At 43.2% G+C, this 25095-nt stretch overlaps 1 protein-coding gene across 6 annotated transcripts in view; it reads left to right on the forward strand.

Annotated features, from left to right (window-relative positions):
* Positions 1-25095, forward strand: part of CEP43 (centrosomal protein 43) — a 292488-nt gene that overhangs the window by 73644 nt on the left and 193749 nt on the right. For all 6 annotated transcript variants that reach the window (XM_069234521.1, XM_069234520.1, XM_069234525.1 and 3 more), the window contains exons 3-4: positions 2414-2467; positions 11651-11705. In XM_069234521.1, coding sequence (XP_069090622.1) covers positions 2414-2467; positions 11651-11705 — 109 coding nt within the window. The remainder of the gene's footprint in view (positions 1-2413; positions 2468-11650; positions 11706-25095) is intronic.

Here is a 25095-nt window from a genome sequence, read left to right on the forward strand (position 1 = left end):
GAAGAGGGAGCCTTGAAATTTTGGCCAACGTTGTTTCTTCCAACTCTAACCTACAGTAGCCAGCATGTTTTGAATATTTACATCTGAGAGGGAAGGGCCTTTCAGAAGGCTTTTTTCCATGAATATTTAAGCTGTAAACGGTGTCCTGGGCAGCAGCGAGGGAATTTCCGAGACCTAGGTCAGGATTGGATGTTAAATGCCTTACATTTTCCTGTGAGGGTGGAAATCTTTCTCGCAGTTGAACAGGAGTCATCAACTTGCTGGCATGAGAAAGATGAAGAGCATTGGCAGGCCCTGCAGTGATGAATTTTGACTTTATACGATAGCATAATTGCTAAGCAAAGAATAATCATATATTTGCTGTGTACATTGCAGTTGAGAGTCACTTTGATATATTTTCCTTTCTTTGCTGTGACTATTTTTAAACGTGTGCCTCCGACCTACTAATCTCCTTTTTCAGGAACCTCGTGGTGAAGTAATAAAAAATGTCTTCTTTAAACTAAGAAGTGCGTTCCAGAGATTTTTGTCAGCTCGGTCATTAGTGAAAGCAAAACATACGCTCCTACCTGGACTTTGATTACCCGGTCAATTCCGATTTCCGATTCTGATGAAAAAAGAATGTACGTGCACGCTGGTAGCTCCGTCATGCTGAGGCCTTGCCAAAGAAGCTCCCTGTAACTGACTCGAATCGAAGTCTGCGTTCCCTTAACAACACACCATAACAGAACGCTTTTATATAAAGAGCTGCCTAGTGCTCTCTCGCGCTAACCAATCTATATCAAGTTACACACATATTGTCACATTACAACACAATTACCAGTACATGGGAGCGGACTTTGCAGTTTTAATAACATAGGACTACTTCTTGAGTTGAGCTATCCCAGAAACGTCCTCCGCCAGCTACTGCAGCGGTCTCTCCTTGATAACAAGATCTGGAGGAAATATACAGTTTGGCACAAATTATCTACAAACACGTGACACAACTTGCAGATTTAGTTCTGCTCTCAATGTGTTGAAGCTGCGTATTGTTGAGTCTTTTAAAAAGCGTCCCCCTAAGACAATTGTTTTGGCACAGACTCTTCTTTAGAAGTATTAATTGTGAAGTTGATTTTTTTATTAAACGTGAATGGGTCAATTCAGCCATTGAAAGCCACAAAGGTTTCTTTGTGTGGTTTAAACCTACAGTCCTTGACTTGCTTCACAGTAATCTGAGATTTAATGGCTGCTGCCCGAGAGGTATAGGTATATGTATATCTCTTGGACGAGGCAACCACATTGCCTCCAGAAGTGCAGAAATAGGTTCTCTACATGTTTCACAACTCAAATTGCCTCTAAACACTCTTCACTGGCATAGCACAGCATTCAGGAATATTTTTGCTTGGGGAAATACCAACTATTTTCCTAAGTTGGTTCGAGAAGGTTAGCTTGGGACAAGCTTGTCTCTGGGGTCAGAAGGCCTAGTAGAGTGACAACTTAGGGTTTGTCACAGTTGATCTTGAGAAAGTCTGTCTTTTACCAAAATAACTTCAACACAGTGCCTCTCATAGTCTTTTTGCAGCTTTCATATTAACTGGTCCGGTTTGGTGCAGACATGGGGGGTCCTAATGGAAATGTTAAGTAGAATGGTTTACTCAGACCCAACATCTTATAGGGAAACTGTGACCGGACGATCGTTACATTTTTCAGTGTAATTTGACTTTTTGCGTTGTTGCTGGTACAGACATTGTAATGCTAGGCAAATTCCATATTGGGGGGGGGGGCTAAGAACCAAACAGCCTGAACCCCCTAAAACAAAAAGTCACATGTTAAGGCATTTGTGAAAAATAAAGTAATTCACCTTTCTTAACGTCACTCTGTGGATTTCCATGTGTTACATTGGGATCCTTGAATAAGGCCAGTTGTAAGGCCATAAAGATGACAACCAGATCTTAAACATGGTGTACAACTGTGTTATTCATTCATCCTGATTTGTCCCCAAATCTTAGATAGTAGGAAGGGATGTCTGTTACAGTGCCAGAGCAGTTACCCAGTCACACTTTAGTTTTTTACTAGCCTCCTTAAAAAAAAAAAAAAAAAAAAAAAAAAAAAAGCGTTTGAACCAGAGTAGCACAGGTTATAGGAGCTCAGTGCACAAAAGAGGCTTGGGGTTTGCACAGAGTTGTTTAGGAATTGCATGGTAAATATTGATAAAGGTTTCTACCTCAATAGGCATGCATTTACATTTGCGAAATTATAGGAGAGTTGTTGGAGAATATAGACTTTTCACACCCGAAAATTATGTTTATCACTATTTCAGATCTCCTGTTAAGTATGATGTGTCATAAAGGCAAATTAAATGCATCTCCTGTCGGCTTTTCAATGATTTTTAGAGATTTTTTCGTCTTAACTCATTCTTTCTATTTCTCTTGATTAGGCAGAGCTGCGTGCTGCTGTTTTTTTGGCTTTGGAAGAGCAGGAAAAGGTAGAGGTAGGTAGTTCAAGTTACAAGTCCTTGTTCGATCCAGCACCAGAGGACTATGAAACAAGCTTCATTTTATTTACTGATGCTTCTCAATCTAGAATGGCTATTGAATAATGTGTTTATTTTAGTTGCAATTTGTTGGCTTGTGTACCCTCAAAAGTAGCAGCTGTTGAGCAACTGTTTTCTCTTAGCACCCGTTTTCATTCATTATTTCTATGCCCCCAAGATGCAGTCTTCTGCTTATTAACCTCTTGAATGGGTTTTACAGGACCTGTATAAAGTCGTAAAGCTGCACGCAGTAGGATCCTTGTTGGCTATATTGATTTGTATGTTAAGTTTCTTGCTTGTATAGTGCTTATGCTACCCGTAGGCTGCTGTTTGAGAAGGATTTGCCATGGAAGGAAAAGGAGAGAAGGAAGAGGGAGTGTGTACCAAGGAGGAACAGGAATAAGAGTATTTGTAGTAGGAGAAGGGACTATAGGTAGTTTTAATTTAATTATGTAGCTCCTTCACATCCTTTATGCTGCCTCACAGTAATTGGGGGCTAAAGAGGGGTTGGGACAGAAAAGGTAGGGCGGATAGAGAGAAGGGCTCTTATTTTGTTTAATGTAGATTTTCCTAGTAATTTATGAAGGAAAGTCTTAATTTTATTAAAGACACAGGGGCGAGTATTATACATTCTTTTCTTACTTTATTAGAATAGCAGCAGCCAAGAACTACAGTTACCAAAAGGCTCAGCAACAGGCCAGCCAATGGGAACAAAACCGTAGGCATGTACTGCACCAGTAGAATGACACCAATGACCATAGAGTACACCCTTGACTGCAAGCAGCCCTCTTTTCTTGAGTGAGCAGGTCAGACAGAGTCATGAAATAAAGGAAAAATTGATCCAATAATTGCCAAAGTGAGGATGAAAGATAGAAAGTCTTGACAACAGGAAATAACCCAGGCATAACTCGAAGGAGAACAAAAGTCTTGAGGGAAAAAGGTCAGGATTCAGTGGTCCAGAACAGGACTGAGAGGACGCAGAAAGTTTGGCATCATCCTGATGAAGGAGGCAATGCTGGAGTTGCTGGGAGGGAAAGATACATATTAGTAGAAGTAGCTGTGGGATAATACTTGCCTCTGTGTCTTTAATAAAATTAAGACTTTCCTTCATAAATTACTAGGAAAATCTACATTTTATGTCAAGATTGAAGTCTCTTATTATGTAAGTTTAAAGCTTATCAATTACCAAAGAAGTTGCAGTTTTAACAGGTTTACAATAAAACGTTCTAAAAACATTATCATTAGACCAATCGGCCGACCTGAGAATGTCCTCCAAACTGGAGCCTATTGAAAAAGCTTTAGAAGCCATTGCTCCCCTGGAAGAATGGGCCCCAATGGTGGAAATATCTATGCCTGCTAAGGGCATAACCCATTTGACCCAACGGGCTAATGTGGCCGAAGAGACTGGGTTATGGGGCTTACAAAAGGAAATCAAAAGTTGCTGGAGAGAGGACATTCTGAGGTTGAGAGTTCTCTTTTCATATTCCTTTAGACAGAGACCCACACAGTTTTGGTTTTTCAGGAAAAAAGGGATAGAAAACTGAACGTAGGTTGGTTTTTGTGCGTTTCAAAATGTGAAATAAAACACCTGCGGGCATAAATTGGCAATAAAAACATCTAAGGATTTAACGTCAGACACACGTTTAATGGAGATTAGAGACAACAACATGGTTAGTTTAGCTGAAAGCATTTTTAGAGAAAGATCTGGATTGTCAGGCCATGAAAGGACAAATTTAGAACAAGGGATACGTCCCATAAGTAAGAGAATTTGGAAGCAGGAGGCTTGGACAGTTTTACTCCCTTCAGAAGGCGACAGATTACAGGATGTTCTCCTACAGGTTTGCCCTTAATATGTTGATGATGCATGGAGATAGCAGATCTATAGAGAGTTATAGTTCTGTAAGATTTACCTGAACTGGCCTGGGCAGCTAAGAAGTTAATGATTAAGTTTAAATCTTTTGAAAAGGGATTGATAAATTTCCCACACACCAGCCTGTCCAAAGAGACCAGGCTGATCTGTAGGCTTTCTTTGTGCTGGGAGTCCAGGTGTTACTAATGAGTCCTGAAGCCTCTGCCGAAATAAGAGTGGTTTGTTGGGCCATCCCGAGACCCTCCAAGCTGAAAGAGTTAATGAATTGCTGAGAATTAGATTGTGGGGAGATCCGCACAGATCTAGAAGGAGAGATGGGAAAACTGGGAGAAAGAGAGGAAAGTCAGTTGATAATTCGAGAAGAGGAGGGAACCAAACCTGGGACTGCCAGAAGGGAACTACAATGACCAGATGCTTTCTGACGTTTCACTTGGGCTAAACCTACGTTGATTAAAATGAACGGAGGAAAAGTATAGTTGAGCGATTGGGACCAATCCTGAAGAGATGCATCTGTTGCCATTGCCAGCGGATTTGGGCGCCAACTGAAGAAGAGCGGAAGATGGGAATTGAGCAGAGGCAAAGAGATCTATGTGGAAAGGACCCCACTTGTTCAGGAGCATTTGAAAAACAGACGGATGAAGTTTCCAATCGCTGGTATCCTTGAGACGGCGGGAGTGCCAATCTGCTATACAATTATGGGAACCTGGGAGATACTCTGCAAGAAGAGAAAATTTGTGGGACAGGCAGAATTCCCAAAGGCTTTTCGCTAGAAGGGCCAAAGGGTTCGATCTGGTTCCCCCAAGGTGATTCATGTACCGGATTGCTGAAACATTGTCCATGCAATGAAGGATAGAATACTGAGCTTTGTTTTTTGTAAAACTTTGGATCGCAAAGGAACCTGCAAGCATCTTTAAACAGTTTATGTGCAATTTGGACTCCTCTGTAGACCATATACCGCCAGTCGATATTGGTCCACAGCGGGCACCCCAGCCCGTGAGGCTTGCATCTGATTCTAACACAAGATCGGGCGCAGAGGTGAAGATAGTTCTGCCGTTCCAGGCATCCAAATGGTATATCCACCATTGAATCTCAAGCCAAGATTCTGTATCTAGTGTTTATGAGGTCGGAAAAGGCGAGACCTTTGCAAAGGTGTAGGATTTTTAGGTGTTGTAGGGCGGGGTAGTGAAGAGGACCTGGAAAAATGGCCTGAATCGAAGAAGAACTGAGACCTTCTACCCCTTACTAGAGATCCGAGCAAGATTAGATCTTTTTGGAGCGTTTGGGAAAGCGCTTTTTTGATCTTTGAAGGCGGAAGATGAAGGGTAGCAGAGGTGGAATCTATTTGAAAACCTAAAAATTCTATTTGTTGAGAAGGAACTACCATGGACTTTACTGGGTTTATAAGAAAACCGAGATCCATGAGAAGAGAACTTGTAAGATGAAGGTGAGTGAAGAGATGGCACATTCTGATGCCTGATGAGAATATCGCCCAGATAAATTCTGAGTCTGATACCTAGAGACCTGAGGTGAGCTACTACCGGTTTCAACAATTTAGTGAAACACCAGGGGGCTGACAAAAGGCCGAAGGGAAGGGAGGAAAACTGATAGGTTTTTGAGCGCCATTGAAATTGTAAACATTTCCTGTGAGAAGGATGAATAGGACTAGTCAAATAGGCATCCTAAAGATCTAATCTTACTAGCCAGTCATTTTGAAGTAAAACGTCTCTGAGATGGACTATAGTTTCCATCTTGAAATGGTGATATATTACGAATTGGTTGAATGATTTGAGATTGATTACTGGTCTGAGTTTTTTGTTTTTCTTGTGTACACGAAACAGGAAGCTCATGAATCCCGACGGATCGGGAATGGAAGGTTGGATAGCGTTTTTGACTAAGAGAGATTGGACCTCTGTAGTAATGAGGGAAGACATTAGATGCAAACATTTAGGAGGAGGAGGGAAAGAGGATTGAAAAGGAGGGGAATATAGTTTGATGTGATAACCCTGGACCGTATCTAAAATCCAGGGGTCTGAGGTAATTAAGCGCCATTTTGGGATGAAATATTTTAGGCGCCCTCCCATGGGAAGGCCAGAACACAGGCTTACCTTGGGAATTATTGGACCTGGAGTAATGTTGTCTGCGGTTGCGGAAACCTCTGGACCTCTGGAGATAGAATTGAGGTCTGTATTCTTGGCTGTTGTAAGAAGAATTGAAGGAGCCTCTCGTGCCATGATTTCGGTAGGTGCAGCCGGTAAATCGGCTCCTGCCTCTACCGGCCTGTGCAAAAACACGCTGGTTGAACACTTTCTTCAAAGATTGCTACGCTTTGTCGAGAAAGTCGTAACATAACGACTGAGGTTTTTAATGAAGGAATCCCAAAAATGCTTGCCATCGGCCTGGATGCAGGGTTCAAGGGAAGCAAGGTTAGCCAGTTTTGGGTCCAGTTTCAGGAGTAAACCTTTTCTCCTCGCATGAATAATAGCCATATTGGCGTTTCCCAAAAGGCAGAAAGCTCTTTGGATCCAGAGAGAGAGATCTGAAGGGTTAGTTGCAGACTCATCCAGTCTGGCTGCCTCCACAAGGTCCAAAATACGGGCAAGGAGACCCACCACGTCAAGGAGTTTATCCTGACAAGTTGTCCAGGCTTTGTCAACCCCTTTACGGGGATCCTTGCAGAACTTTGTAACAAAAGTTAATAGTGATTGATCTATGGAGGGGGTAGCAGTAATGTTGGATGATACAGAAGGTCTTGGACACTCTGATTTCAGTTTTGCATGGGCTTGCTTGTCCAGAGGAAGACTCAGACGGGACGAAATGTATTCACCCACATGAGCAGAAGGAAGCCATTCAGTGGAATTGGGGTGATGGATTAAAGTGGGTTCCAACATAGGGATTCCATCGGAATCCACAATGGCAGAAGAAACGTCAGAAAGAGGGAGTTTAAGACGTTTAGCAGGAGGAGAGGAGGTCAAAGAGATGAGGAGGTGTTGTGATTTTTTGCGGTATTCCCTTCCTTAGAAGGAGGCCTGGGTGGAACCAAGTCCTCTATCTGTTGTGAGGAAACCTCACTTGTCATCTCAGCGCCTTTAGGAATTTTCTTTAGAGACAGTTTACGTTTTCTGCTTTCCCCCGCAGAATGTGCCAGAGAATTGGACACCATGTGTTTGACAGTATTTTCAATATTTTTAGACATTTTGTCCATGGAAGCTTGTAAAGCTTGTTTAACAGAAGACTGAATTAAAATATTCAAATCTTGTTTAAAGACTTCCTCTTCCTCATTCAATTCATGCATGACAGGGTAACTGTCTGAATCCATGCAGACAAAAGCAACTGGAGAAAAATGTTCATGAAACAGTTAATATAAACAAAGCACTCAAGAGGAAAAAACAGGCAAAGGAAAACACTCCCCTCAGGGTTGGCAATAAAGGAGCAATGACCAGTGAGGAAGCGGTAGGTGGAGGAAGGCCGAGCCCCCTTGAATACACATCAAACCGCAGGCTCAGAAATGTGGTTGGATTTTACAATGAGCGAGCGTCCGGGAGACGCGCTCGTAGAAGTGAGTCCTATAGTGGCAGGAAACGCTGGAAAAAGCAGAGCGAACAAGCGTGTGAGACGCGCTCAATATAGCGGTGAGGAAAATAAGCATACGATGGTTGGAAAACAACTGTTAGGGACACGCGAGCATTAGAGATGCCGAAGACCAGAATACAGGGGAGGGGGGGCATTAATATTCGGCGTCGGAGGGAACCGAAGAGGAACCTTGGGAGTAATGGAACAAATGTAATCAACACAGAAAATGTCAGATAACCATAAAGCAATAATTACAATATTGAAGAGAAGGAAATAAGAGTACTTACCTTGACTGTGAGCAGCAAGAAAAGAGGGCTGCTTGCAGTCAAGGGTGTACTATATGGTCCTTGGTGTCATTCTGTTGGTGGAGTACATGCCTACATTCTTGTTCCCATTCGCTAACCGGTTGCTGAGCATTTTGGGAACTGTAGTTCTTGACTGCTGCTTTTCTAATAAAGTAAGAAAAGAATGCATAATAGGAGCCTCCGGTCTTGACGTAAAATTGAGTATTTTGTTCTGCATTGTATTTTGTACCTCAGCACATTCCCTCCAGGCATATTCTAAAAACATTAGTTAGGGTCTTCATATGTTAGTAAAATGCAAATGTCCAGTCACTGATATAGTGCTTGGTTTAGTCTCATGATTTTGACTTAAAAAGAACTCTGATATATTCTTAACTTGGCTACAATGAGCACTCTTGAATAATGATAGAGCTACCCAATTCGGAGTCCTCTCATAATCAGAAAACTAGAATCCATATAAAAACAAGGCCACTGCCTACAAAGGACCTCCAAATATTCAATTATTTGAAATAAGTAGAGCCTTGACCTATTCAGAGTCTTTCATAATCAGAGCGGTAGCTAGGCTTGCTGCAATCCAGCACATGACATAAACGCTAGTAATATCAGCACTTTCATATAATAACAACTGCTAAAATTTGCCACATCACTACTTGGCACCAGGTGGAAGAATGAGATTTTTTTTTTTTTTTAAACAGATGAGTGGATTTCTGAAATATTGTCTCTCATAGGCAAGTAGGTTTTAGTTAAAATTCCATACCCTGGGAGTTAATTTTCTCTCTGCCTTATGTACACAAGTTATGTTTCTCTCACCCAACCTCACTACATCTCAGTTCTTCAATATGTTTTCTCTTGTATACTTGTTCCTTTGATGTCTACCTCAACAAACAAATTTTCCTTCATGCACATGATTATATCCGCTTTGGGCATTTGATGTCCATTTGGCTCGCTCCATTCCCTTGGCTGTCTCTCTCTTCACATCTTTCTGCCTTTTGCGTTCTACTGTCTTGATGACCTCTGTACCTGAGGTGTCAGTTGGTCTCTTTCGACCTCTCTGTAGGAAAGTGGAGTATTATGCAGTGATGCTGGGTAGGCTTCACTATGTAATACTCTCACAATACCCCAAAGATGGTCCTTGGATTCACAGTAATAATAAATCCTTAGCTCAGCTCCAGTAGTGTGGCAAAGAACAGCCAGGCTATGCTAGAGGAACATCTGTTAAGCATTTCATAGTACCAACATGGATGATAAATAATTGACACTACTTGAAAGAAATCCAACACCAGTTTATTGAAACAAAGCAGATTTAGATATTAATTTAGACACCAAAACAACATAAGTCAGATACGTACAACCAGAGTTTAAGGAGTTTGAAGTGATAAATAGTTCAATACATTTCAAGCTGTCAAACTTTTACCATCGAGGTCAGTAGGGAAAATCATTAGTGGCACTCAGTCACTTGCTGGGTGAGTTCAAGGAACCCCCCCTCGTAGTTAACATAATGCGGGTCCCAGGGCCAAGCTGTGACAGTCAGAACAATTTTATCTGGTTTGTGGGGTCCAGGTGTCCTGGCTGTCCTTGATGCTGAATGCGGGAGCCGCGAGTGATGTAAAATGGTACTTGTGCACTTGGTCACTTGCAGGTCACATGCATGGGAACTAAATGGGGATTAAGCGTGCAGTCCCCTGGGCCAGGATTCACAGGGCAGACAACTCCATGTAGCTCAGACGTCTCTGATACAGAGGTATGCTTGACTATCCTTGGTGCTGAATGGGAGCTGCGGTTGCTGGCTTTACCACGGTGTCGATGTGAGGAAGCAGACGCAAAAACACCAAAATGGGGTCACTGTTGATGCTAAATGCAGGTGTTGTGGTGTGCCTTCAGGTTTTAGCATTGAGTAAAGGTGGTGATGACCAGATTGGCAATCAACAAACCTTGGCGGTGGTAAGGTTGAGGAGAAGCTATCGCCCCTTCCAGAGGTTCTGGGAAAATGATAATGGGCTGTAACTTGGAGACATGGACTACACTTCCCACAAAACACTGGACCACCTGCTTTTGGGATCCTCTTGGAAGGCCCGATGGCCAGTGCTTTTTGGTTCCAGTAGGTGCTTTTTACCTGCCATGTGAAGGGTACTAGTACCATTAGTACAGGGGAATCCGGTCTTGCCTTTGGCTCACAAAGGGTTCTCTCTTGCTGGGGGAATCATTCTTCGGTTCGGAACGAGTCGCAGTCGAGCATTTCCAGAAAGGTTGCCAAGGGTTCAAGGTATCACGCCATTTGTGCAGGTTTCTATGGTCGTTGATGTCCTTTCTTCGCAAGTTGTTGCAGATCTAAGGTCTGGTGCCAGGGATGCCCCTTAAATCCTACATTCAGGGGTGTGGGTGCAAGTAGCCAATAGGCTACTAGCCCCAGTGGCTAATCTGCCCCTGAAGTGATCACATTGGGTAGGTTGTTGTATCTTTTCTACCCAGAACCCTCTATTTTGCCACTTTTCCAGATGGCAGAAGTCTTCCTTGGCTGGACAAACCAGCTAGCCGCCCGTAGAGTTGTGACAAGCCTTCTGGGGATGTACTCCTCCCGACTAACTTATTTTCCTGATTGCTGAGGTGCAAATGTGCCTGGGGAAGAGAGATGGCTTTTTCCTATCCCTCTGCGTTTATGTAACCCATCTTTGCTGCCACAGGTCCTCACTCATCTCTGTAAAAAACTAAAAGCTAATACGGTGTGTACCTTCTAATTGCTTTTTAGGACACTGTTATTGCCCTAAAAGCTGAAGCTTAGATTAAAATTATATTTTCTTTTGGAAATCTTGTGCTTCAGAGTACCACAATGAGCAAGCTGAGAGGCAATAATCAAAATATTTATGGTGGGCCCCAGACCTGTCTTTTCAAACATTTGTTTTGTTTCCATCATTGATACACTAGATACACTAGATACACTAGATAATGTAAACACTAGCATCTACTGTGAAGATGCTATTTAACTGTTCTTGTTTACAGTTATTGCGTTTAATAAAGGGCATTAATTGGTATGAGTAAAACTGAAGCCCCTTGCGAATTACATCAGAAGACTTACCAGGGTAGGTGATACATCAAGTACTGAAAATGCCTAAAAGGGTGACACTTCACTAGCATGTTTTGGTAAAAGTTTTTCTACCCACTTGTTGGCACTAGAAATATAATTTATTCATTAGCACTAGTTATTGGTGTATGAAAACTGTAGGTCATTTTCCTTAGTGATATATAATTACAGTCCAAGTTGAAATAGAAGTTGATGGGAAGAGTCCACTTACATTGGAATTTAATGTCTGCTATTAGCTGTGATTGCCACCACACTGTAATGTTCTCTTGCTGTATATGTCTCTTTCTCTAATCTAAAATGTGTTTTTATTTTTCAAACAGAACAAAGCTCCCCTTGTGAATGAAAGCTTGAAGACTTTTTTAAATACAAAAGATGGTAAGGTCTGCAAGCGTTCAAGAGAAGCTTTTGTTACCAAATGTGATCTATAAAGGTAACTTCAGAGTAGTTGAGGACAGGTATTCTTTTGACTTTGTGGTTAGTAAGATACACTTGTTTCTTTTGCATATAAAGTGGTTCGAGAAATAAAAAAAAAAAAAGTGTATTGAGAATAACAGCAAACTGCTGCCTATATAGAAAGAAAGCACCATACATTTCTCATACAGTAAATGAGTAGTTTATAAATAAGCTCTGTGCAAAAGTGTATAGATTAATATTTCAGACCAATAAGAGGGATGCACAGATAATGAAGTATCTGTCAACAGAAATACATTACAAGGTGTCCTTGAAGATGTATAAGAGGTGCAACATATAGTTGTTCAGGAAAGATCTCTTTGCATTACAAGGAACATAGGGCTGGTCTAGAGAATGGTGAAACTAGAAAGAGTAAGTAGAGCTGGATTGTCAGAGTTGAGAAGGCAACATATAGGCTCATATAGGCTAGCTAAATATGAAATACTCAGATCATCATTTGAGTAACTGAGATGATAAGCACAAACGTTATTCAAAGATCATATTAAGTTTATCCATAAATGAGTAATGGGGACAAAGAAGACTACCTTGGAATCAGTTCTGGCTTAGGTCTGGGGTGAATTTGTTTGGGCATGCATATTGGCTTCAGTATTTGAATGATATTTTAAGAGTATTGGTCCCCTGCTGATTACTTTCTCTGACAACACCTTAATGAAGCATAAAGCAACAGTTGGGCTCAATGGCTCTGCTTTGCTGAAATGCAGTCAAAGCTTTAGGACCAACATTCCTACATTTCATGTCTGAAATTAACCACTTTGCTGCTAAGCCTTTCCCCCCTCCTGTGCTAAGCCTTTTTTTGGCTATTTGGGGTAGTTTGCACTTAAGGCCCCATAACTTTTTGTCCACATAAGCTATCTACGCCAAATTGGTGTCCTTTTTTTGTTCCATCATTCATGGGATTCTAAAGGTATCCAGGGTTTGTTTATTCCTCTTGAGGTGAACGAAAAAATAGCCAAAACACAGCTACTTTTTGTTTTTTTGGGGGGAAAATGGGAAGAAAGTGCTGAAGAAAGCATCTGTTTTTTTCCCCTGCAAATGGCATCAACAAATGGTTTCCAGTGCTAATATCACCATCTTCCCAGCTTTCAGGAACGGGCTGACTAGAATGAGAAAACCACATTTTTCAACACAGTTTTGGTATTTTACTGGGACGTATCTCATGTTTCCTATTTTTTGTGCTTTCAACCTCCTTCCAGTTAGTGACAGAAATTGATGTGAAACCAATGGTGGATCCCGGAAAACTATACAATTCTGAAAAGTAGGCAGAATTCTGAATTTAGCAAAGGGCAATTTGTGTTGATCCTTCATGGCTTTGCTATAGAAAGTAACAATTGAAATTTAAAAAAGCATTGAAGTTCAGTTGGAAAAACAACCATTTGTGGGTACATTTTCACCTGTAACTGCATGTAACTATGGCAGATATTTGAAAGCAAAACACTGTTACATCTGCTGGACACTTCTGGTTGGAGGGATAAATAGGGCTTGTAGGTTCTCACAGAACCCAAACTACCCAAAGCCAATAACTGAGCTGCACTTTTCAGTGTTTTTTTCATTGTGTACCGGGCATACAGCAATTAATTTGGTAAAATATTTAGAGTGAAAACTAGGTATCAAAGAGACCTATGTATTTCTAAAATGGGCACAAGATACAGAGTTTAGAAGCAGTTGTTATTTGCACATCTCTGAATTTGGAGGTACCTATACTAGCATGTGAATTAGAGGGCATTTCTCAAAAAGACTTCTTTATTACTTTTGTAATGTGCCCAAAGCAGAGTCACCCTTAAACGTATTTAGAAGAATTGCAGTTTTATGCGCTTTTGTGCTCCCTCAACCTCTACATGTTTTTGGCCCTTCCCTATTGTATGCACTTGGCCCACCCTCACAAGTTTTGGGATCATTTTTATCGGGAGACCAAGGGGAATGCTGTGTGATAGGAAATTCACAAAATTAACCCCTACAGTGCCTTGGACAAGCTTATCTCGGCCACGGTCTTCCTCCCCAAGTGACATCTGATGACGTCAGCATGTGATCGCATGCTTCCAGCGTGATGCAGAAGACCAATATTAAGCATTTCTCTTCTGCTCGGGAGGAGTGGGTGGCAGAGACCTTGAAAGAAAGGAAAATTATTGTCCTTTCTTTCAATGTCCTTCTGAGCATTTCTGCTGCCTGGGAGGCAAATTTATTTTAGGCCATTTCTGCCCCCCTTGGGGGCAGATCGGCCTTTTTTTGTAAGGCTCATCTGCCCCCCAGGGGGGCAGAAACCTCACCAGACACCAGGGAAGATCTTTTTTTAATAAAAAAAAAAAAAGTGGTTGGTGGTACATTTTGGGGACAAGGTTTTTCTGCCTACCAGGGGCAGATCGGGCAGTCCCCAATCCACTCCCCGGGAGGTGGGGAGGAGGGGGGGGGGGGGGACAGAAACCCTACTAGATGCCAGGGAATTAAAAAAACAAAAAATAGTGGGCTGGTGGCTACCAACCAGTATGGGCATGGTTATGCCCCCCACCCCAGCTGAAGGGGGTAACAGTCTTTCAGCTCTCCCCTGCACACTAAAACATGTTATCCCAAGGCAAGCAAGAGGACATTTGATTATTTTGGGTTTTGGTTTTACATTTGGGCCATGAGAGCTTGGCTATCTCTCAAAATCGTCCCACTTGGAATGGTGAGGGTTGCACTTTTTGGACTGTGGGACACTGCCATGTAGAAAAATCCACAAGACCTAGACACATCTGAAAACTAAACAGCTGGGTGAGTCCAGGGTGGTGTGCTTCGCATGCACCCTGCACCATTTTTGTACCCACAATGCTCTGTAAACCTCCAATTTTGCTGGAAATCGCACATTTTGTCCCACATTTTTGTGATGGAACCTTCCGGAATCTGCAGGAATCCACAAAATTACTACCACCCAGCATTGTTGCATCTATACCGATAAATTTTTATTTTTTCAAACTGTCCTCTTAGATCCGCTTTGGTTCCTCCCTCAATTTCAACATGTTTTTGGCTCTTTCCTGTCCAGGGAGGATCTGGCCTGGCAGTTCGGGCTGGACTGTTCCCATGAGGAACAGGGTCAAGACTGATTTGCATATGGCTGGGTCCAAACTGGGGTGGCATGGTGAGCAAAAGAACGATGGATTAAACCCAGATCTGTGACTGGGGGTGAGTGTTTGCATTGTCAGCACTCCGTCCATCATCCTTTTGTGTTATTAATGATTTGAAAGTGTGCTGGGACCCTGCTAACCAGGCCCCAGCACCAGTGTTCTTTCCCTAAACTGTACCTTTCTCTCCACAATTGGCACAACCCTGGCACTCAGGTAAGTCCCTTGTAACTGGTACCAAGGGCCCTGGTGCCAGGGAAGGTCTCTAAGGGGTGCAGCATGTCTTATACCACCCTGGTGACCCCTCACTTAGAACATGCACACTGCTTGCCAGCTTGTGTGTGCTGGTGGGGAGAAAATTACTAAGTCGACATGGCACTCCCCTCAGAGTGCCATGCCAACCTCACACTGCCTGTGGCATAGGTAAGTCACCCCTCTAGCAGGCCTTACAGCCCTAAGGCAGGGTGCACTATACCACAGGTGAGGGCATAGCTGCATGAGCACTGTGCCCCTACAGTGTCTAAGCAAAACCTTAGACATTGAAAGTGCAGGGTAGCTATAAGAGTATATGGTCTGGGAGTCTGTCAAACACGAACTCCACAGCACCATAATGGCTACACTGAAAACTGGGAAGTTTGGTATCAAACTTCTCAGCACAATAAATGCACACTGATGCCAGTGTGCAATTTATTGTAAAATACACACAGAGGGCATCTTAAAGATGCCCCCTGAAAACATACCCAACTTCCAGTGTAGGCTGACTAGTTTTTGCCAGCCTGCCACACACCAGACATGTTGCTGGCCACATGGGGAGAGTGCCTTTGTCACTCTGTGGCCAGGAACAAAGCCTGTACTGGGTGGAGGTGCTTCTCACCTCCCCGTGCAGGAACTGTAACACCTGGCGGTGAGCCTCAAAGACTCACCCCTTTTGTTACAGTGCCCCAGGGCATCCCAGCTAGTGGAGATGCCTGCCCCCTCTGGCCACTGCCCCCACTTGTGGTGGCAAGGGTGGAGGAGATAATGAGAAAAACAAGGAGTCACCCACCAGTCAGGACAGCCCCTAAGGTGTCCTGAGCTTAGGTGACCCTTACTTTAAGAAGTCCTTCATCATGTAGAAGGAGGATTCCCCCAATAGGATTCGGGATGTGCCCCCCTTCCCACAGGGAGGAGCAACAAAGAGGGTGTAGCCACCCTCAAGGACTTTAGCCATCGGCTACTGCCCTCCCAGACCTAAACACACTCCTAAATTCAGTCTTTAGGGGCCCCAGAACCTAGGAAACTAGATTCCTGCAACCTAAAGAAGGAGGACTGCTGACCTGAAGCCCTTCAGTGAAGACGGAGACGACAACTGCTTTGGCCCCAGCCCTACCGGCCTGTCTCCCAACTTCGAAGAAAACTGTAACAGCGGGGCATCCAACAGGGACCAGCGACCTCTGAAGCCTGAGGACTGCCCTGCACCCAAGAACCAAGAAACTCCAGCGAACAACGGCTCTGTTCAACCACCTGCAACTTTCTTGCAACAAAGAAACAACTTCAAGAACTTCACGTTTCCCGCCAGAAGCGTGAGACTTTCTACTCTGCACCTGATGCCCCCGGCTCTACCTGCGGAAAACCAACACTACAGGGAGGACTCCCCGCCGACTGCGAGCCCGTAAGTAGCCAGAGTTGACCGCCATGAGCCCCCACAGCGACGCCTGCAGAGGAAATCCAGAGGCTCCCCCTGACCGCTACTGCCTGTAACAAAGGGCCCGACGCCTGGAACCAACACTGCACCCGCAACCCCCAGGACTTGAAGAACCGAACTCCAGTGCAGGAGCGACCCCCAGGTGACCCTCTGCCTAGCCCAGGTAGTGGCTACCCGAGGAGCCCCCTGTGCCTGCCTGCATCGTTTAAGAGTCCCACGGTCCCCCCATTGCTTTCAATACCAAACCCAGCGCCTGTTTGCACTCTGCACCCGGCCGCCCCTGTGCCGCTGAGGGTGTACTTTTTGTGCCTGCTTGTGTTTCTCTACCCCCCCACCCCCGTGCCCTACAAAAAAACCCTGGTCTGTCCTCCGAGGACGCGGGTACTTACCTGCTGGCAGACTGGAACCGGGGCACCCCTGTTCTCCATTGAAGCCTATGTGTTTTGGGCACCTCTTTGACCTCTGCACCTGACCGGTCCTGAGCTGCTGGTGTGGTAACTTTGGGGTTGCCTTGAAACCCCAACAGTGGGCTACCCTGGACCCAACTTTGAACTCTGTAAGTGTTTTACTTACCTGTGAACTTAACAATTACTTACCTCCCCCAGGAACTGTTGATTTTTGCACTGTGTCCACTTGTAAAATAGCTTATTGCCATTTGTGTCAAAACTGTGCACGCTATTGTGATTATTCAAAGTTCCTAGAATACCGGAGTGAAATACCTTTCATTTGAAGTATTACTTGTAAATCTTGAACCTGTGGTTCTTAAAATAAACTAAGAAAATATATTTTCCTATATAAAAACCTATTGGCCTGGAGTAAGTCTTTGAGTGTGTGTTCCTCATTTATTGCCTATGTGTGTACAACAAATGCTTAACACTACCCTCTGATAACCCTACTGCTCGACCACACTACCACAAAATAGAGCATTAGAATTCTCTTTTTGCCAGTATCTTACCTCTAAGGGGAACCCTTGGACTCTGTGCACACTATTTCTTACTTTGAAATAGTATATACAGAACTAACTTCCTACAGTAGGTTTCCCTATATGGCTGCTGAGCCCAGGACCAAAAACGCAGGTAGTTTTGTCTTTGATATGTCCAGATAGTGTTTTTGGGCATTTCCTTTCACGGGCACTAGGCCAATTCCACATAAGTGAGGTACCATTTTTATCGGGAGACTTGGGGGAACGCTGGATGAATGGAAATTTGTGGCTCCTCTCAGATTCCAGAACTTTCTTTCAACAAAATGAGAGGAAAAGGTGTTTTTTGCGCAAAAGTTTGAGGTTTGCAAAGGGTTCTGGGTAACAGAGCTTTGTGAGAGCCCCACAAGTCACCCCATTGTGGATTCCCCTAGGTGTCTAGTTTTCACAAATGTATAGGTTTGGTAGGTTTCCATAAGTGCCAGCTGAGCTAGAGGCCCAAATCCACAGCTAGGCACTTTCCGAAAAACCCGTCAGTTTTCAATGTAAAAATGTGATGTGTCCATGTTGCGTTTCCTGTCGCAGGCATTTGGCCTACCCACCCAAGTGAGGTACCATTTATATCGGGAGGCTTGGGGAACACAGAATAGCAAAACAAGTGTTACTGCCCCTTGTCTTCATCTACATTTTTGCCTTCCAAATGTAAGAGTGGGTAAAAAAAAAAAAAAAAAAAAAGACTTCTATTTGAGAAATTCCCTGTAATTCACATGCTAGTATGCCCGCGGAATTCAGAGATGTGCACATAACCACTGCTTCTCAAGACCTTATCTTGTGCCCATTTTGGAAATAGAAGGGTGTGCTTGATACCTATTTTTACCTCTTTATATTTCAGCAAATGTATTGCTATATACTGGTACAGAATGAAAACCCATTGCAAGGTGCAGCTCACATTTATTGGCTCTGGGGACCTAGGGTTCTTGATGAATCTACAAGCCCTATATATCCCCCCAACCAGAAGCGTCCAGCAGACGTAACAGTATATTGATTTAAAAAATCTGACATCACAGGAAAAAGTTACAGCGTAAAACATGGAGAAAAATGGCTGTGTTTTTTTAGTCAAATTTCAATTTTTTTTTTATTTCAGCTGTTATTTTCTGTAGGAAAACCTTGTAGGATCTACAGAAATGACCCCTTGCTTTAATTCAGAAGTTTGTCTACTTTTCAGAAATGTTTTGCATTCCGGGATCCAGCATTGGTTTCACACCCAATTCTGTGAGTAACTGGAAGAAGGCTAAAAGCACAAAATATAGTAAAAATGGGGTATGTCCCAGTAAAATGCCAAAATTGTGTTGAAAAATGTGTTTTTCTGATTCAAGTCTGCCTGTTCCTGAAAGCTGGGAAGATGGTGAATTTAGCACCACAAACACCATTTTCAGGGAAAAAACCACAAGCCTTCTTCTGCAGCCCTTTTTTCCATTTTTTTTATTTATTTATTTATTTTATTTTTTTTAAACACATTTTCACTGTATTTTGGCTGATTTCTTGGTCTCCTTCAGGGGAACCCACAAACTTTGGGTACCTCTAGAATTCCTAGGATGTTGGAAAAAAGGATGTAAATTTGGCGTGGGTAGCTTATGTGAACAAAAAGTTATTAGGGCCTAAACTCGAACTGCCCCAAATAGCCAAAAAAATGGCCTGGAACCTCAGGGGGAAATGGCCTGGCAGCGAAGGGGTTAGTTAAATGCACTGTTAATAATTGAAAGGTAAAAAAAAAAAAAACCTTTGACTCTCAGCTCGTGAGCTGTAAAGCCACGTCGAGGCACCAACCACTTTACAGTCCATTCACACACCTTTAATAAGTGACACAAGATCATTCAAGCTGCCAGCCGTGCGCTCAGCACATTAGAACACACACATCAACAGACGCGCCATTCACTTTCATATGCCCACATGCCTGACAGAACAATCACACCGGCTAACGGAGTGTGTGGACTGGCGTTTGGCTAGCAGTGTTTGTAGTGACTAGCAGCAAGTCACTATTCACACACTGCCAGCCAAGCGCTAGCTCACGCACACTGCCAGCCAAGCGCCAGGTCACGGACACTGCCAGCCAAGCGCCAGTCCACACACATCGCCATCACAATTTTTTTTAACAAAAAAGAAAACACAAACTGTAAGTAAATACCAAACTAAAAACACAAAAGGTCTAACTAAATACATGACACTGATGCCAAATGTGAAACTGAACAAAAAAATATAAAACAGTATGTAACAGGCAGTTCGCTTTTACACTCATGGTAGCTCCCAAAATTCTTTTGGGTTTGTCCATTCTGAAACAAACATGCACACACATCCCAAGTTTAGAAGAACAGTTGCAGAAATACATACGACTCTCCTTCTGCCCACCTCTTTGCATACAGACTCTACATCTCGTACTGGGAAAGTATTTTTTCTAGGTGTGGGCAGTATGGTCAAGAAAGTGGCGATCTTTGAATCTAGCCACATCCTCCACCACTCCAACTCTAGGAACCCTTGCCTGTTCCACTACAACAAGGCTGCCAATTACATACTCCTGAAACTGAACAAATGCCATCTTGGACTCTGGAGAACAATCCTTAAATACAACAAAAGCATTCAAGGTTACTAAGCGGAATAAATGGATAGACAACTTTTATACCTAATGTAAGCCTTACAAACAGCAGTGTAAGGTTCCAACTTCTGATATGCCCTATCTATACCACCCAAGTGCTTATTATAGTCTACAATGCACACAGGTTTGCGCACTTAAGCAACCTCACCCCAACCAGACACAGGTGAAGTGCTTTCATCATGGATGGTAGTCAACATGTAGACCTCTCTCCTGTCTGCAAATTGCCCGTTAGAAGTTCCTCACTATGCAGAGCACTGCACTTCCACCTCTCAAGCTCATTACTAACAAGCTTTCCTGGGTAACCTTTACGGTTAGATTGGATTGTGTCACACGCAACAGTGTCCACTTTAAGCAATTCCCTAAACAATTGCACACCAGTGTAGAAGTTATCTACATATAAATGGTGATCTCAGTTAAAAAGTCCTCTACCAAGTTCCCACACAATCTTCTCACTAACTCTGAAAGCGGACGGACACTCAGGGATTTGGGGGTGGGGGTGGGGGGGGATCGGGTCAATACTGAAATCAGTGTACACCCTGAAATTATAGACAGGACCGGTCCTACTCTGACAGCATATACATCTTAATTCTATAACATGACCTCTTGCTAGTAATGTACTGCCTAAAAACCAGATGGCCCTCGAACAGTACTAAAGATTCATCGCCAGCTATTCCTTTTCCTCGGACATTGATTTTTGAAAATCGATCTACAAAGTGGTCAAATTCGAGCCGAATCTTAAAAAGACGCTTGCAATCAGGGTGATCTCGTGGCAACGCTAAAGCATTATCAACAAAATGCAGCATCCGAAGCAGAAGAAAATACCGATCATGACTCATGGTTGCAGGAAATATAGCGGTTGGTATCAAGGGGCTAGTTGCCCAATTTGAAGACCATGAGGGCTTCCTTATCAAACCCATCAAAAAAGTTAAACCCAAGAACTTCAACTCATCCAGATTTGTGGGAGTCCACTGGGTAGCTCTAGAGTGGGGCTTAAGTTTGGCTCTGTTGTCCCTCAAATACTGTAAAGCATACAAATTAGTCTGCTCAGCAACTTCATAAAAAAATTACATCTTGCATAAACAAGTAAAATAAATGTATAGGCAAAAACATTTCAGTATTCACTCTACACCTTGAGGCACCAGTAATGACGGGCAATGCTGACTGCACCTTGTTTAGGGGCAACCCAGAGTTCAGCTCTTCCCGTGGGAAGCCAGATGCCTCTTCACCATTGGCACATCAGTGTCCTCCTCTAAAAGAGGCACTTCCTCTGCACTAAGAGTGGCTTCATCATCGGATGATTCCTCTTTGACTGAATGTTCACTGCCAGAATCCTGCATTTCCTCCTCTGCCTCAGATGCAGAGTCCATCTCATATTCATGGACAGAGGAATATTCAAAAAGCATACCAACAACCTGCTGAGGAGTCATCTTGCGGCTAGCCATAATCCTTACTAGTAAAAGTAACTTGACAAACCAGTCAACAACCAACACTGTGTAAAATAAGTAGTAAAAAAAAAATGTGGCTTTATAGCAAAGATCTATATACTCAAAAACAATACCACTTGCATGCCAGAGACAGCTAGACTCATCAGTACCTACTCAGTACAGACACAGCAAGCACCAACGATATCCAACTAGAAATGAAAAACAAAAAATGATTCCCAAGACTACACAATACACATCGTGCACAAATGCAAGGAGAATTTCACACACAATAAAACATAAGCTAAACATGCTGCTATTATTTCACCATTTACACAAAAACACATTCATGCAGGGAAATTATACTCATTTAGAGTAAATAGTACAAAAACTGTTTTTTTTTTTTTTTTTTTACCTAACACATACAACTACACAAACTGCAGATCTACCAGTGACAGAACCGCTAGCAGGAATTACAGCAAAGGAACTGAAAAGCTTTGCACTTGAATAAAAAGGAGAATACGACACTACAATCACAAATGCAAATGACAAGAAATAAAAGTTAACATTATAAAACGCTATATCACTACCTAAATGCCAGTCCACACACGCTCGAGTCCACAGACAGCCATGCACGATCGTGCAGCAGGAATGCCCTGCAGAGAAACATCAGAGGAGAGAAAAAACTCTTTCCTTTCCCCTGATGCCTTTTTGCATGGTAAAGTGTATCAACAGCCTGCAGTTCAGGACTATGGGCCATTCACTTGCATTATCCTTATGGTGGTTTACCTTAGCAGCAAGGCTTCTGCTTTGTAGAGTATGAGCGCTAGTTATAATTTAAAAAAAAAAAAAAAAAAAAATCTACAATCTAGCCTGTCCAAGGAGCAGGGTAATTGCATGTATGAAGGATGATAATTAGGAAGACCGTTGTGTAAATCACTTGAAGCTTTACAATAAAGATTTGACCAATTAAAATTTCAATTTCTTTTTAAAAATATCTTCTGTCTCAGTAAAGAAGTTGTGAATTCAAGGAAATGTTGATTGCTACAAAATATTTGGTAATATAAAATGTTTCCAAAGGTGCTTACTCGTATCAGTTTGCAGCTTCTTCCACCAACTTTGTTCACTCAGTCCAGGTGGATAATATAAAATTTCCTAGCTATCGTAACAGAAAGTTTCAGTTCTTTTAATGACACCTAGGCGAGGATTATGCTTTTTTGTTGTTGTTTTTTCTTCGTCTTTATTTTATTAGCAGCCATATCAGAAGCTGAAAAGACCACATTCCCCATAAACAACAGTCAAAAAGTCAGTCACGTAAAACAGCCAATCAGAATGTCCCTCAGTCCATTATATGCCATCATTGACCATCCTTCCTCCTATTTCTTCGAGCGATGAGCAGCTGGAGTCCATCATGAGTCCTGTTCATTATCATTTACTATGAAAAAGGGAGGAAACTGTCAACAACTAGAAGGAAAAAAACAAATCTAACAATTGGATACAGTGCAATAAACAAAAACACATAATGGGAAGACACAGCGTATCAGCAGTGCAGTAACCTCATAATACAAAAAAAAAACCAGATACCAGAAATATTCATACACCTCTACTTAGTAAAAGTACATAGCTCCCAGTGGTCTGGGAGAGGCTCAGGTGAGGAACAAACCACAAGTGAGATAATCCTCGCCTCTGTGTCCTTAGTAGAATTGAAACTTTCCGTTGCGATATCTAGGAAATGTTATATTCTATGTCAGGACCGGAGATAAGGATTATGCTAGTTCAAAGCTAATTCACCGCCAAAGATACCATAGAATGCAGTGGCTTGAAATAAAAGCTCTTAAAACAGAATCTGAAGACCAGTCCACCACATTACTGATTTCTTCCAACCGAGTCTCTAAGGAGAGAAGGGTTTGGAAGCCATCGTCCCTCTGGTAGAATGTTCATCAAAGGCTTGGGTGTCAATACCAGTCTCTTCCATCGCCCACTTTACCTATCTGGCTAGAGTAGGGGAGGAAACTGCCTTGTGGGCCTTGGTGAAGGCAATAAGTTAGGGAATCTGGGAAAGGAGGGTATGAAATCACCTTGGAATCCATTTTAGTCCTCCTGGAAACTTTAAAGGTCACCCCTTCAGGAGTAAAAACCCTGTTGGTAATGTTGAGGGCTCTGACATCTGAGACCCTGCAACAGAAAATGAAACATAGGAGCGATGCTAACTTGGCAGATAATTGCTTCCGCAAAAGATATCGATAGTTCGGACAGGAAATGAAAAGGTTGAGCAAAACATTGACATCCCATAACGTCGAGTGGTGGGGAGTTGAAGGCATGGAAATACGAACACCCGGCAGCAGCTTCCCGACCAAAGGATGCTCTCCCACCAGTTGGCCATCATTGGGAATGTGCCCGCTGATAATGCTGAACGTAATGAATTGACAGTTCTGTAAGGCATACCTTGAGAGGCTAAAGAGGCCAGAAAGTATGGGATATGGACATTGCGCCCCCTCCCCCCATGGGATCCAGGTGTCGTTGATGACACCAGCCTATCCATCTGACCCAGGTGGAATGATTTTTCTTAACTGTATTGTCTGCCCATTCACTTGAGAGTAGGTCCGCAGCTTGTGCAAAAGGCCCGGCATATGGCAGTGCCACGAGACTCGTGTAACCCTCCAGGAGAAGGTGATGGTGATTGACAGATGGATCCCAGGGGACATGAGGATACTGGGGTAGACCGGTTGAAGAATCCCAAGAAAGTTTCATCAGAACTTGAAACGAAAACTTGAGTTCTCTATAGAGGGGTGCCTATCACTACCTCTGCTTGCTGGCGACGCACCTGGGTAGACAGCCTCATAATCCTTGCAAATGGGGGGGAAAGCGTAACCTTCCTTGCTCGCCCAGTTCTGCTGAAAAGCATTGTTGCCAGTGTATCCGGCCTCCAAATGAAGTACCTGTCCAGCTGATGGTCCAGACAGGAGGCAAAATGCGCAATCAAAAAAGGACCCCACTGGACATTCAATGCCTGGAAAACCGCTGGATCCAGTTTCCATAGACTGAGGTCCCACAGGTGCTGGGATTACTGTTCCACCACATGATTACCTGCACCCTGTAGATGTTCCGTTGTGACTGAGAGTCTGTTGGCCAGGCAGTTCTCCCACAAACTCCTGGCCAGATCTGCAATGGTCATGAAACGAATCCCCCACTTCCCCCAAATGATTGATGTAGTGCACTGCAGCATCATTGTCCATCTTGAGGAGCACCGAGCATTGAATGTGGTCCTTCGTCCAACACTTGACCGTGAGCGATCCCACCAGGAATTCCAGATAATTGTGTAGAGCCCGCTCTTTTTCTAACCATTGTCCTCCTGTAGACCACTCCCCACAGCGGGCTCCCCAGCCGAGAATGCTGGCATCTGACTCTATTAACAAGTCCAAATGTGAACCGAAAATGACATGGCCATTCCAGGCCTCCATGTTGGGCAACCACCAGCAAACCTCCGTCTGGGCTTCTTCCGAAAGGGGACCACTCTGGGAGTATGAA

This window comes from Pleurodeles waltl, chromosome 5 (genome assembly GCF_031143425.1).
Source record: "Pleurodeles waltl isolate 20211129_DDA chromosome 5, aPleWal1.hap1.20221129, whole genome shotgun sequence".
NCBI lineage: Eukaryota > Metazoa > Chordata > Amphibia > Caudata > Salamandridae > Pleurodeles > Pleurodeles waltl.